General features: G+C 40.4%; 1 protein-coding gene across 7 annotated transcripts in view; it reads right to left on the reverse strand.

Moving 5' to 3' along the window:
- The window catches only part of IBTK (inhibitor of Bruton tyrosine kinase), a 61,166-nt gene extending 46,511 nt beyond the window's left edge, over positions 1-14,655 (reverse strand). For 4 of the 7 annotated variants that reach the window (XM_075747581.1, XM_075747579.1, XM_075747578.1 and 1 more), the window contains exons 1-4: positions 14,471-14,655; positions 5,859-6,526; positions 2,438-2,534; positions 917-1,041 (exon numbers count right to left, since the gene is read on the reverse strand). In XM_075747581.1, coding sequence (XP_075603696.1) covers positions 917-1,041; positions 2,438-2,534; positions 5,859-6,182 — 546 coding nt within the window. In that variant the 5' untranslated portion in view covers positions 6,183-6,526; positions 14,471-14,655. The remainder of the gene's footprint in view (positions 1-916; positions 1,042-2,437; positions 2,535-5,858; positions 6,527-14,470) is intronic. The other 3 variants (XM_075747583.1, XM_075747580.1, XM_075747577.1) reach the window with 1 other exon arrangement.
- Between the last annotated feature and the right edge of the window lie 278 nt (positions 14,656-14,933).

A 14,933-nucleotide genomic window follows, 5' to 3' on the forward strand; every position in this document is an offset into this window, starting at 1 on the left:
GCCTTAACCTACTTGAAGAGGCCTACAGTTTGTATTTATTAAAATATAACAGCAAGAATATAATACAGCAAGCCTACTCTAGTACTCCTCAGCTGCTCTAAGCTGCCTGCCACATAAATGGAAACTGCTTGCTGAGAAATAACCAGGAAGAAAGAAAAAGACATGGGGGGAGGGGGTGAGGGAACAAAATACTAAAACCAAACACAACAAAAAGCCCACAGACCCATCTTTTCCCCCCCCCCCCCCCCCCCATATAAATTTTCAAAACTTGGTAACATCTTTGATACTAGTTTCCCCTCACACACCCCTTTAAGTTCACCGAGAAAAGGTGCTGTCATAGTTTAACCCAGCAGGCAGCAAAAACAACCACATAGCCGCTTGCTCGCTCACTCTCCACCTCCCCAGTGGGATGGGAGAGAGAATCGGCGGGGGGCGGGGGGGGAAGTAAAACTCGTGAGCTGAGATAAATACAGTTTAATATGACAGAAAAGGAGAATAATAATTAATAAAAGTATTAACAAGTGATGCACAGCACAACTGCTTACCACCCACAGACCACCAACGCCCAGCTAGTTCCCAAGTCACAGTCTAAACCCCCGACCAGCTTTCCCCAAGTTATATACTGAGCATGATGTCATATGGTATGGAATATCCCAGTTTGGGTCAGTTGTCCTGGTCATGTCCTCTCCCAGCTTCTTGTGCGCCCCGAGCCTCCTCACTGGTGGGGCACAAGAAGAAGCTGAGAAGTCCTTGACTTGGTGTAAACATTGCCTAGCAGCAACGAAAATATCAGTATGTTATCAACATTATTCTCATCCTAAATCCAAAACGCAACACTATACCTGCGACTAGGAAGAAAATTAACTCTAGCCTAGCAGAAATCAGGACAGGTACCTACGTAAACCATTAAGAATACCTGTTTGATATACATGCCATTCCGAGGAAAAAGGTCCACCAATTCAGGATGATGTTTACCCTGTTGACCACCATGACCCAAAGTAAAATTTATATTGTTTCCCCAGGTGTAGACTTCCATGGGATCTGCATGGAAAAAAAAATTCTCTCTGCACCTTGTAAATTTACCAGTCTTGTGCATACTGACTTTGAAAAGCAACTCCTGCTGTTTCTATTTAAAATCTGCAGAGGAAAGCTGTTTTTTACCTAAAACTGAACTTCATAAATATTTATTCTTATGAGAAGTATGGTGCTATCACAAAATATTTTAACAATAATGTACAGATGATCAACATTACTTATATATATTTTCCAGTTGCAGAAAATGCAAACATTCCTCAGCAGCAGATTTGTTACGTTTTCAGAAGACAACTACTACTACCTTAAGTTATACATGCATTGCTTCAATTTAGTAAAAAGTCTTTCCCAAAAAACTATCATGCAGTCATGTATGAAAATCATAAACACTTTCAAATCAGAGGTGCGGTAAAAAACTAACACTTTATATTTTTTAAATAACCTCTCAGTTACAGTAATATCTGAACACTATTTTCTGACGAGTAAAAAAACTGAAATCAATGTATATTTGATCATGTTGCACCACTATTAAAAAGACTGAAGAATTTTAACATATTTCACAATATATTTTAACATATTTTACTCAGAATTTGTGTAACCAAAATTACTTAAAGTGGTAACAAGCTGAAAAGAACAAATTTCACTGTACAACAAGACTGAACTTGGGACATGAGGAAAAGGGGAAAGAAGAGGAGTAGAAAAGCATAAAAAAGCATAAAAATAAATACAAGCTACTGGAAAAACTATTGCCCTGTAAAAGAAAAAACTTGTGTACTCAGAGTTATTCTCACATATTCATTTCCTATTTGGAGAAATTGTCTTTAGAGTGACTGTAACTAGCTTGTATCAAGCTATCTTGTCTAAAAAAATATTTGGAAGATTCAAGAATATATTCCTCCTCTTTTCACAAAATACACAGAAGTGATGCAAACTACTCTATCAAAGACACTGAAGTCTCTCTGACAACTTGAATTGAGATAAAAAAGAAAAATCAGATTGAGGTTGAAAGGCACCTCTGGAGATCATCTAGTCCAACGCCTCTGCTCAGGCAGGATCAGCTACAGCAGGTTGCTCAGGACCACTTTCTCTCAGGTTCTGAGTATCTCTCAGGATGGAATCTCCACAACCTCTTTGGGTTACCTATTACATCACTTTTTATTTTTTTCCACCTCTAAGTCAGTCATTCTTCTTTCATTTTTGCTACACATGTGCATCCTGCGCCTACTGCCAAGATTCTGCACCTGCTGTCTTATGATATTAGTGACCTCATATCTTCAGCTATCTCATAACTTACACCAGCCTAATTAGAAACAAAAAAAAAAATTGTCTACTCTGGTACATACACCAATATACTGTTGAACCATATCTCCTTGTAAAACACAACTGAAGCTGTTTGATTTCCTACCAGTTTTCTTGAAGACCACATGGACTGGCCTATCTTTCATCACAAGATCCAGGGCTGATAAGCCTTCTTTATCCTGAACGTACAGACTAACGCCATGCTGAAAGAGAAGGAGAGGAGGGGAAGAGAAGAACAGACATTAATTTTAACTCCACAGCTTGAAGTAAGCCAGGTAAACATTTAAGAAGCTAAACAAATATTTAATTGAAGTTTAATATTGATAAAAGGAAATTTTCTGATTCAAGTAAATTGTAAGCAAATCTGAAAAAAACCCAACAGTGCAATTCTGTTCAGCCATGTATACATCACGTTGCTCTATTAACTAGGATTTTACTGTATGAATACTTATTGAGTAATCAGATGTAATCAGTGAAACACAAAGGAAACACAGTTGAAGATAAAGCACTGCCATCTAGGAAGGGCAAATATTTACCAAAAATGAATTTACCAGCTTCAAAGAACACATTTGCTTGTGTTGGCATATTTACAGAATCAGTGTTGACTAGCTAGAGAAGTAAGAAAATTAAAAAACCTACTATGGCTTTGAAAACAAGCAGGGAACAGTTGCTGAGAAAAGGCAAGAGGATACAAACAGGCAGACAAGACAGCAGCAGGGAAGCTTCAGAAGCACAAAGCACGAACAGGTCATTGCTTTAGAACTCAGAAGTAAATATTCTCTGTAAATACCATTTTCTCAATACAAAAAAGTGCTGCTACACCAGCACTGGTTTTAAGGACTTCAAGTGTCATCAATCACATCCCTAAAGAGAAGAACCGCAGGTGTCCCCAAGCAGAACCTAATGGATAGCACAGCTGTACCTATGTACCACAGTTCATGGCTAATATAAAAGAAAATCTTACCGAATCTCACACTTAAGAGGTAAACACATGAAATACAAAAATCGAGGCAGCGCAATTTATTCAAGCATGACAGAAGGAGAGCTGGCCACATCTACAGGAGAGATTTTAACTTGTAACTTCATTTCAAAAAAACACTAGCCAGAAGAACAACATACATTCTCCAAATTATAAAGGCAACCCTATTAGCAACAGCGCTGGTATTAATTCACTATATAACAGAAAGACCAACCTATTTTTATGATTTAACAGGTAGCTGGATATTCTCCTCTTTGGCATAAGTCATTTACAAGCAGAACAGAGGCTGCAGTGATATTAACATGGTCTGAATTTGTAAAAACAAACCCCTGTCGCTGAGTGGCAGAACTTGTAGTTACACAGTCTGAGAATAAGCCATGACTGCCTCCAGCCCACAACAGAAGTCTGTCATCCACACCAGCTGAGTACCCCAGGGGTTGATACTGAGGCCAGTACTGTTTAATATCTTCACTAATGACCTGGATGACAGGACAGAGTGCACCCTCAGCAAGGCTGATGATGATACAAGACCAGGAGGAGCAGCTGATAAGCCAGAGGGTTGCGCTGCCATTCAGAGGGAATTTGACAAGCTGGAGCAATGGCCTGAGAGAATCCTCAGCAAGTTCAACATAGGGAAAGGCAAATCCTGGCCCTAGGGAAGAACATCCCAGTGTACCAATACAGCTGGAGGCTGACTGGCTGGAAAGCAGATTGGCAGAAAAGGACCTGGGGCTTCCGGTGGATAACCACTTAGTTGACCACAAGCCAATAATGTGTCCTCACAGCTAAGAACAGCGAAAGCATCCAGGGTTGCATGAGGCAGCGTTGCCAGCAGGCATTATTCAGCACTGGCAAGCCACATCTGGAGTGCTGGATTCAGGTCTGGACCCCCCAGTACAAGGCAGACATGGACATATAGGAGCAAGTCCAGCAAAAGACAATGAAAATAGTGACTGAGGCATACGACATACAAGGATAGGTCGAGAGAGACGGGATGCTTAGCACAGAGAAGGTTGAAGGGAAGAGGAAGGACATGTTTTATCAATGTGTATCATAAATACCTGATTGGAGGCAGGGGGTGGGGATCCCAGTGATATCCAGTGTCGGGACAAGTGACAATGGGCACAATTTGAAATATAATAAATTCTGTTTAAACCTAAAAAACTTTTTTACTGGACTAGTATTAAAAGATAGGAACATAGGAGATGTTTGAGTCTGCATTCCTGGAGACATTCAAAATCCAACTAGACACAGACCTGGGCAACCTGCTCTAGTTGACCTTGCTTGAGCATGGGGGTTGGACTAGACAATCTTCAGAGATCTCCTTCTAGCTCAGCTATTTCATAATTCTATTCTATAATCCCTTCCTGTTTGTTGCTAAAATACCTTTCTATAATGCAGTACAGCAGAGAGACCTTTTAAGGAAACGGGAAGCAGAGCACTCTCCATGAGCTGTTTCATTCTGCTTCTTAGAGGAGTATCAGCAGAGCCAGCTATCAGAAAAAACTCACTCATTTACACAACTGATAGAAAAGTAAAGTAAGTGTGGGGAAACCTGCATAGGCCTCCTGTAAGCAAATACCAACGATACAGATATACGCACACACACTAGAGGACTAAATACTTTTTCATACATTCCATACACAGTTTCCAGTTTTCTAGAGAACACAATCATGCACAATTCTCACTATGTAAGGGTACAGGACAGGAAATCCGTATGTAACACTTACCAGGTCATCAAGAATTAAAAACTACTGGATTCACAACCATTTTGCTTAAACTGTTTGTTGAAAGCAGAGTTTAATGCTTACAAATGGCTAGTCACTGCAATTTAAAAAGGCTGAACTCAAAATGAAAAATTCTCTGCCTTAAAAGGTTTGCTGTTAAGTAACCCTGAACCACAAATATTTCATTTTCTCACGTGGTTAAAGTGACCCTGAACATCACAGCTCTTCCCTTTGCTGTATTTGGGACAGGAGGAACAGAAGAGCACTCAAAAAATACACACAACTTTCTAAGTGATTAGGAAGAAACAGCAATTGCAAGAAAGGAATGAAGGGGACTGAGCAAAAGCCCTGGTTAAAATAAGAATTAAATGTGGATTCACTTCATAAAAAGCTCCATATCTTGAAGTGCTTATCTCTCAAATGTAAGATTAATTTCTAATTATAATTCCATTTAAGCTTTTATTATTTTATGTTCTCTTAAACCAAATTGGTATAAGTACTGAAGAGTCTATTTTTAGACTATCTTTCGTCTGATCACTCTCCACTTTTAAGATCCTGACCCTGGTATGATCCACACAAACCAGTCTTCAGGGAAGTCCACAATTAATCAGGGATCCTTACTCGGTCCTAATTACTGCATGGGTGAAGGCAGACATCTTTTATGAACACAGAGACAACTTTCAAGTAAATCAATGCACTGCGATCTAAATACAGTATTAAGATAACTTGCTTTCAGGCAAGTTTGAAAACCCACTTTTACATAACAAATACAATGCTAAAATTGTAGATACCAAGGAAAACTACAGTTGTAAATCACTCACCTTCAGTAATGACAAAACACAATCAATGTATCCATAAAATATACTTCTGTGCAAAGCTGTCCATCCAGATTCTTTGTCTTTTGCCAAGAGATCTACTCCTTTGGTCTCAGCCAACCAGTCTAGCACACCTTTTTTGCCACAAGACGAAGCAAGATGTATAACATTTCTACCAAAGGCATCTTTTATAGTTGCAGCATTATAGCAGTAAGAAGAGAGAAAGGCCTTGATCTGGCCTTCACTTCCTCTGGTTACCACAGAAATAACATCCAAAGCGTGCTGTAGAGATCGACACTTTGAAGTGCAGTCTGGCATGAGAGAACTCATCTTCACTTCTAAAGCTGCTCCTGTCCTTAAGGGGAACAGCCCTTCAGTGTATCAAGGCACTCCGATTCAGTACACAACACAGTGCCTTAAGAAATTTGTAATTCCAAGGATGTAAATCCAGTCTTATTGAGCTGCCATTAGAAATCTTTGTACTGCTATGTTTGGCACTTGATCCAAATAAATATTTATAAATATATATTTTTAGAAGTCTTACTTCACCATCTTATATAACAAATATTCTTGTCCATAGAAAATTCCAAAAGTGAACTACCTCAAGTGTGGAGAGGGGGATTCCCCCTCCACACTACCTTATTCTTCTAAAACTCCATAATTGCAAGGGAGACCTGAAAGAGAATAAACCAGAACAGATTAGTAAACAAAAAATTCCTTTCCCCAGCAACTGTACCAATTTAAATGCATAACAAACTAGCACTTGCAAGTACAGGAGCAATGTGGCAAGGGTTAACTGACCTGCCCCATGCCATCCGAGCTTATATTCAGACATTCAGTCAGTTTAAAAATCCATGACTCCCTTCCCCATCCCAGCCTCTAAAGGCACCTCCTCCCTTTCTTTGACATGAATCTTTGAGGCTACATGATGAACTGGATCCAAAAAAGTATTTTGCTTTCCCAGCCTTAGGGTCCTCAGGACCCTGATAGTTTACTGTCTAATTATACCACTACTTTGTGATCAGAAAGCAAGAACTGACCTAAGAGACTGCTGGGGAAAAAAAAAAACAAAACCAAACCCACAAAAACCACCCACCAAAAAATCCCTACAGCTGCTGAGCACACCTTGGCTAACAGAAGCTTTGGCAGTCACACCCAGAAGGTGGGAGGGACCACCACAGTTTCCCTTAACCACTGCAAAAAAGGGACTATGCTCCACTTACTTTCCCCTGAATGTCCAACCATCTCCCTACTAAGTCTCCTGCAGAATCAACAGGAAGGCTCCTCTCCACCAATCCCGGTGACAAAGGTGAGAGGAATGATGGCAACAGAGCAAAGAAAAGCAACTTGTACAAGAGATGTGAATTCAGGCTGTTAGCAGTTAGCACTCATGCAGGGCTAAGGTCTAAAGCTCCTAAAATAGGCAGGAAGAAGTGGAGGTCTAGGTTGGAAGGGATGAGGGAGGAAGAAAAAGGAAAAGGAGGCAAAGATACAAATTCTTCATGAAAATATATTCACAGGCTGGGGCATACAGCATTTCTGTGTATCTATGCATACTTATCTTCAGCATACCCATCTTTCTCTGGCATCCACTCTCTCAAAAGTAAAGAAGACCTGACAGAAGCACTCATCTAGCCTATCAAATGCATGCAGTTATATTTAAAAGGGTTACAGTACACAAAGTGCAGATGACAGCATAAAAATCACATATAAACCCACCTAAAACAGAAACAGTAAACTGTATACAACATTGATACACTGCCTATTTTAATGTGAATTGCTATTCAGTCCCAAAAACTTGCACGCTTCAATCTTTTCAAGCATAAATTGCAAACTGTGAAGTAGCACTGAATCATGCATTACACTCCTTGATGTTTTTGCTTGCTATGCAAACTGTATTTTAAAGTTGTCTACGCATGAGCAAAATACTCCAAAAGAAGTTGGACAATGCCATCATGAAAGCTGAATAAATAAAACTAAAAATGTTAACAAATCCTCGGGGGTGGGGGGGTGGGGTGAGGGGAGAAGGGGTGACACACCACATGATGACACAAACACAAAACAAACAAATAAACCTCACCCTGCTATCTTTCCAGCTCAGCAATCATAATAAATGTGCACACCCCACTCCCCTCAAAAAAACCCATTGAGCTTAGCTTTCATTGCTGTTCAGGCACTGAATATATAACCATATTTTGTTAATGTCTCTGTCTACAGAGACATGTCAGGGAAAGATGATTTTGTTTGGAAAAGAAAACAGAAATCCCAGTCCTCCTCCTATTTCAAGAACTATGGCAAGATTGCCACCAAGCTGAAAGCAATCAGTTTAGAGCAAACACTTATAATGGCATCTAAACTTTTGAGAAAAAAAAAATATTTCTACTCCAAGAGTATTCATTTAAACATCTCATGACAAAGCCTTCAACAATTTTTTTCCACCTCATTCAGAAGGGATTAAATACTTGGAATGGAAATCTACAGATCAAAAGTTGTTCAGTATGTACCTTCAAAACAATTTCAAACAGCAGGCAAATGAAGAAAAAAAGTAGGTTTTACTCATTACAGTATAGTCCCTTCATCCCTGACCAGGAGCAACATTCAGAAATATTTCAGAGACCAAAACTGACCATAGCTGTTTAGCTTACATTTGTCACAGCAAGCTTCAGTTCACTATACAAGGCATTTTACAACCAACATACAAAATTCTGCAGTAACAAAGGAACTTTAACCTATACCTGTGTGGACTCTTCTCCTTTCACCTCCTCTAAAGCCTCAGACTATAAAGAAAAGTGATTCACTGTCACAAGCTTGAAAAAAAGCTCTAGTTTCAAGAACACAGCCCGACTTGCTGCTCCAAGGAATCAGTGTGTGACAGGTGAGTGCTATCAGCAAACTCAGATTGCATCAAATGCTCTTTTAAATAGTAATAATTTAAAAAAAAAAAAGTAAAAATAAAAAGAACGTAAAGAAAAATTACTCAGGGGAGTCACAGAATAGACTAATCTGTTAGGTAAACTGGCATGAAATGGCATCAACACCCAAGGACACAGTCCTGCCATGCCCTGTGCCATACCTTCCCTTGTGCAGATACACACCTATTTAAGACACTGGATTGCATGAGAAAATGATTCAGAAGGAAGTAAATCCTGGTTCCAAAGAAACTTGTGCCATTACAAGAAAGGAAAAGAGAGGCCAGAGAAAAACTTCTTTAAAGCACCTGGGCTCTAGCTTCACCAAACGCCGAAACACTGTGAAGAACACACCACACATTAAATGAATAAAAAGTCTGCTACTAGATAGAAATACAACCCTGCCTACCTCACACAAACTCCATTATGGTGACATTTACTGCACCTATGTGAAATCTGACTCTGCTGAATTATTTCTTCATAACTCATTCTAACTCAGCCCTCCTTTACTATAAACATTACAACACTAGATACTATATTGGTACACTGATGTATACACCTTGAGTTTCGAGACAGAGGGCTGCAGATCAGGTTTTCACCCCTCCACAATAAAGACTAACACACCAGTAACACACACTATCATGTTATTACAACATCTGAAAAGGGTTAATAATCAGATTTGACTATTTTTAAATACAAAGTAGGTCCTTAACTGAAACCTTAAAACTTTAAAATTGTGAATTGATGCTCATGTCTGTATGAAAACATGGAGCCCCAGCTGAATGATCAGCACCTAAAATATGCACAAAATAGGAACAGCACCAGCATTTTTTAAACTTTGAATTGAAATGTCTAGAATACGGTGCCCTTTTGATTACGTGTCTCTGCTTTTATTTGCAGATATTTCTGTAGGCTTCTCAGCACTAATCATATTCACGCTATAATACCAGTGTCTTCCTAATGCTGTAATTATTAAAAGACAAAAATGTTCGAAAGATGATAAGCTTATTTAGCTATTTATGATGCGATAGGTATAATTTATAATTCAAATTCTTTTAAAAAACTGATTCCTAATTAACATTTTCATTACAGAAAAAAAGGTACCAAAAATGGAGGAATTGGAGCAGTATTCAGAGAATCCCAGAGATGTTTTATTTCAGCAGCAAGCAGGTCTCTAAATTTTCCCTTAGAGACATGAGCCACTTATTATACATGTTCACAGCCCAGAAAAATTTGAAAGACTACAACCACCTTGGAAGCAATTCCTAAGAAGCAAGAAAGCATTTGTGGTATGTTGCCTCCTGGAAGTAAGTAGGTAAAACCCTCTCACTCAGCACTTCCCCTCCAAGAAGGAGTCAGATGTGTCATCTGACCTTACAGAGTCAGAACTCCTACAGCTGAAAAAGCAGCTTTCTACCTACTGTGTCTAACTGAAAAATATCTGTCTCTTTCAAGAAGTCACTACAAATAGGCAAAGAGTTGGCACTTTTTTGCTAAAAAGTCTAAAATCAAAGCTGTCACACCTCTCGAGTATGAAATTAACTAAGATTCTACACATCTGTAAGACTAAGCTAACAGAAATCTTTAATGACTAAGGATCATGATGGTAGATATCATTTCCTGCAAACAGCAGAGGGCAGATGTGAAAAGTTGGGATTTTGGTCAATCATTGGGAAAAACGAACAGAGTTGGCAGAAGCTTCCCATTGTGGAGTTCCAGAAATATCTCCACTTATCGAAGCTGCTTACAGGGGACTTTTAGTGGCTTAGTGGTCTTCAAGTCAAAGGGTTCTGTTTACCTATTTTTGTTTTCCAAGATGCTTCCCAGAATAGATAAAAAATATATAATCAGTTGTATTCTGGTAACATGAAATCTCACAAAAGTTAAGCCAGAAGAAAGAGATGACAATACCCATGCAGCTTTAGGACCACCTACTACCTATCTGTTTCTTAGTCACTACCTTTCAGAAGACAAACCCAGTGAAGGCAGAGCATATTCAGCACAAATTTTCCTGATGCCTAGAACACTGATATTTAGCACGGAGGCATCACGAACTACTGCATGAAGGAAAATACCAGACTGCTCGTTTCCACATCTGTAGGATCATGTTTGCCATCAACACATTCCCAATTTTCTTTTTTTCTGGAAAGTATTTCCACAGATATTGTGTGCTCTTGGCTTAAAGGTACAAGGGTGCTATCAGAAGAGAACCAGCAACCAACCTCTAACCACATGGTTGGATGCCAGAAACATATATTGAAACTGCCAATCTGGGAGGCACACATTTGACACTAGAATTCATACCTGTGGTCATTCAGATTCTTCCTGATGAAAGCCTATACTCAGAATTAGATCTAGCAAAATCCAGCTAACATGGATGCAGCTAACAGTACCGAGGCAGTGATTAGTAACTGCTATTGTGGTTTTTTTGGTCTTAATAGCACAAGAGACAATGGCCCTGGCATGGAAGCGAACGAGAAAACAAGAGATTCAGATAGTTAGAATTCAATGCCACTTGAAGTCAGATTGCTGGTTTTGCATCTTCCATGTGCACTGAAGTAATTCCATTGTCAAATGAGTGACATGGCCTTGAAACCCAGCTTTAGGATGCTTTACTAAGAGCATATTTCTCAAGACCTTATTTGATCTTTAAACTGGCATAGCCTTATTCCACTCACTGTTCTTCTGTTGTTTGGGGGTTTTTTGTATTCATTTTTTAAGTGCTACTGATTTTTTTCTAAATACCAGTCACATCTAGGATGCACTTGGTGAAAAACTACCTAGTATTTGGCTATCCTAAAATGGAAGTAAATAATGTTTTCTATTTTCCATATAAAAGAAGCCTGGAGTTTTCCTTGTCAATCCTAATACCCCTCCTTTAAAAAAAAAGTAGTGTAAATAATATGGCTTTTAAGGTCCAAAATTCATTTGCTCTTCCTTTTGATAATAAGTTGCTAAATGAAGATATGACTGACAATATCATATACTTCAGGAAGGTTAAGTCCATTCTTATAAAGGGCATTGTGAGTTCTTAAAGATTTCCAGGTTTGAGTGGAAGGGGGCTTGTTTTTTAAACGAGCATGCTGACATTTAATAATATTCTCCAAGTTGGTCCATTCACACTTGTTTCATAACATCACAAAAGACCTGTAACCATAACAGCATGGAAATCTTGAAAATATTTGTACCCAAAACAAACTTCACCATGCAGACTACTTGATTAGTAAGCTATTAAAAAAAAAAAAAAAAAAAAATCTATGCTTACGGAATTAAAGCCATGGGAATTTGCTATCATGTAACTGATTTTCCAGGACTTTCCATTGACCTACTCTTACCTAAAGGCAACTTCCACTAATACGTATTAAAGTTAAATCTGACAAAAATGACTAGCAAATTGAAGCTGGGTAGTAATACAATAAACGTAGCACTGGCATTAAGCAACATATCCTCAAGGAAACATAAATGAATTCCTAGATAAATAACAGTAAACACACCCATCAGCTACAAGCAGCACATTGTCCAAGGCTTTTAAGAACAGCTAGACTACTAATTTCTACTCGGGAGATTACGTATCCACAGATAGTTTAACCTCTTCAGAAACTCCCTGCACTTTTGTTGAAGTCTGGGCATAAATCTAGGCTTTTCAAACCCTTGAACAATATTATTTGAATACACAATATATTTTATGGGGGAAAGTCATTGAATATGCAAGGAAAAAAAGGGTAAATCTAAGCTATGCAGCAGCTTAAAGGGGTTTGGCAGTCAGAAAGTCCCACACAGTCTCTTTTAAAAAAAGTAGCCTCTTCTCAACTATATTACAGGAGCACTGCAACGTAAGGCACAGAAAGCAAGGGTTCTATTCTTTTCAATACACAAAACATCAGGTAGAGCGCTGTCTCTAGTTCAGGTATCAAGTTTTAAGAGAAACAGGTAAGTAGAAGAAAACTTTGGAAAGAGCAACTAGAATTCAAAAGATTTACAAAACAACCTGTGAGTACAGGCTGAGCAAACTGGATCTATTTTCTCCTTCAGCTGCATTTTCTACTGACCACACAGACCCTTTGAATAAGGCAGCTGTTACATAGAGAAGAAAAATCAAAACTCTAGGCCATTTTACCCCTGACAATGGGATAAGTAGTCATTTGTTTAAATTTCATAAGAGATTAAGATTATATATCAGGAAGTACTTTCAAATAATAAACTGAATGCTAATGAGGTACTCTCAAAATGGGCTAGACAACAAGAAACCTGTTCAAGTTTTAAACAAATGCGACCCGTCTAGAAGTAAAGCTATGGAGAAAAACCAACTTGGTTTAAAGAATATCACGTTCCACTATGCCCGCTATGTCTCCTGGGCCATGGCAGATCCAAGCTGCTTCATTTTTCGGGCCTGGGCCTCTGTGCCACTGCTTGGCACTGGTGACCTTTAGAGTTTCTCTCCTGACTTTCTACAGCTTCCACCTTTCACAGTGACAACAGCATAATCCTTATCAGGATGAGACATTCAGTCATCCAGCAACTCTAATCCATTTGCTCCTAACGCTGCTAACAAGCACAACCAATTAAAGGCAGACACGTCTGTCAAAAAAAACACCAAAGTACCATTGGTAGCTAAATTCAGCTACAACACGTCAGAGCAGATCTATTAGTCAGGAATCATAGTACATAAACAGTAAACTGTGAAATACTGTGCTTGGCTTACCTAGAAATAGTCAAAACTACTTATGTTTAATAACTTAATACTATCAGTAAAAATAAAACGTACGGAAAGTGGTATACACAAAAGTACACAGTGAGTGCAGTTATAGGCATGTCCACAATACACTGAGACCTTGCTCTAGATCTTCAGGTTATCCATTTCAATAAAAAATAAGTCAAGAACAATGAACCACAAACTTGTTCCAGAATTTCACCATACTTAAAACTGTATCAGATAACTACATCAAGTCTTAGGAAGAGCTGACTTCTGAATGAACTCTGAACTTTTGGTACAGTATTATTAAAGAGTACCCACATCAAATGTTAGGTGATTTTATTTTTTTTTTTTTGTAAACCACAAATTGTAGTCAGTTTCTGTGAAGACAGACAATTACACTGACCATGTCAGCAAAAAAAAAGGGCTGGATTTCAGAGATCGGCCCCTAAGAAGACTGCACAGAAATATCCTTTTAAGTCAACAACGAAATTTCAGCGCTCTGGTGCTTACGCTGCTGCTCAAAGCCAGCAGCACTGTGAGCTGCTACCAAAAGCCCAAGACGAGTATCACCGAGAAGGCCAGAAACACGACAGGCTTCCCAGCAATCTCTAGCTAAGAAAACCTGGCAGAGGCTGCTGCCGGTGTCAAGAAGGGGAAGGTCTGAAGCATTTCAAAGAGCCAGCCACAGGCCAGGGGCACGCAGGGGGGGGAAGGGCGCCGTTTTGACTCTCACTACACATGTCCACGTAGCCGGGAAGCTATGAGCGACAGAAGAGACTTATCAAAGCAGGCGGCAGAGCCACTTTTCTTCCGCCTCGAAGCCGATCCCCTCCCATCCTACGTGGCCGGCTGCCCTTTACCCTTCCTGGCTCTTCTGCCTGGGGCTCTCCCCATTCCTAGAGCCCCTGGCCGCCCCGTCCCGTCCTCTCCGGCAGGGCCAGCCGTGGCACTGCCCCTCCCCCAGACCCGGCTCCCCCTCCGGACACATCAGCAGGTCGCGGCCCGCCCCTCACCAGTCGCTAGATGAATGGACTCGGGCGGGCAGGGCGGGACGCGCGCTGGGAAGCGCGGGGGCTCATCCTCAGTGACACCGGGGCAGGGTCAGGCTGCTGCGGCTACCGCGACACCTCAGGCGGCGACGGCAACAACGACAGCCGGTTCCAGCAGCTCACAGCGGGGCGTCGGGACAGCGACGGCCGCACCCCCAAAGAAGCAAGCAGTCGATTGGCCGCGGCGCCGCCGAACCTCGCACGCCGATTGGCTGCGACTTCCGCCTCGGCTCCGCCCCCTACAGCGGAGCCCGGATTGACTGACAGACCGGATCAGGTGGCGGAAGGCGTGCGAGGGGGCGGGGCGGGTCTAGTGGGCGGGGCCTGCCATGACGGGCTGTCCCGTGGTGTGGAAGGGTTAAATCAAAATGGGCGCCCAGGTGTGAGGGGTAGGTGGTGTATGTCGTGAGCGGAGGAAGGGGCTGGC

This window comes from Balearica regulorum, chromosome 3 (genome assembly GCF_011004875.1).
Source record: "Balearica regulorum gibbericeps isolate bBalReg1 chromosome 3, bBalReg1.pri, whole genome shotgun sequence".
NCBI classification, from domain to species: domain Eukaryota; kingdom Metazoa; phylum Chordata; class Aves; order Gruiformes; family Gruidae; genus Balearica; species Balearica regulorum.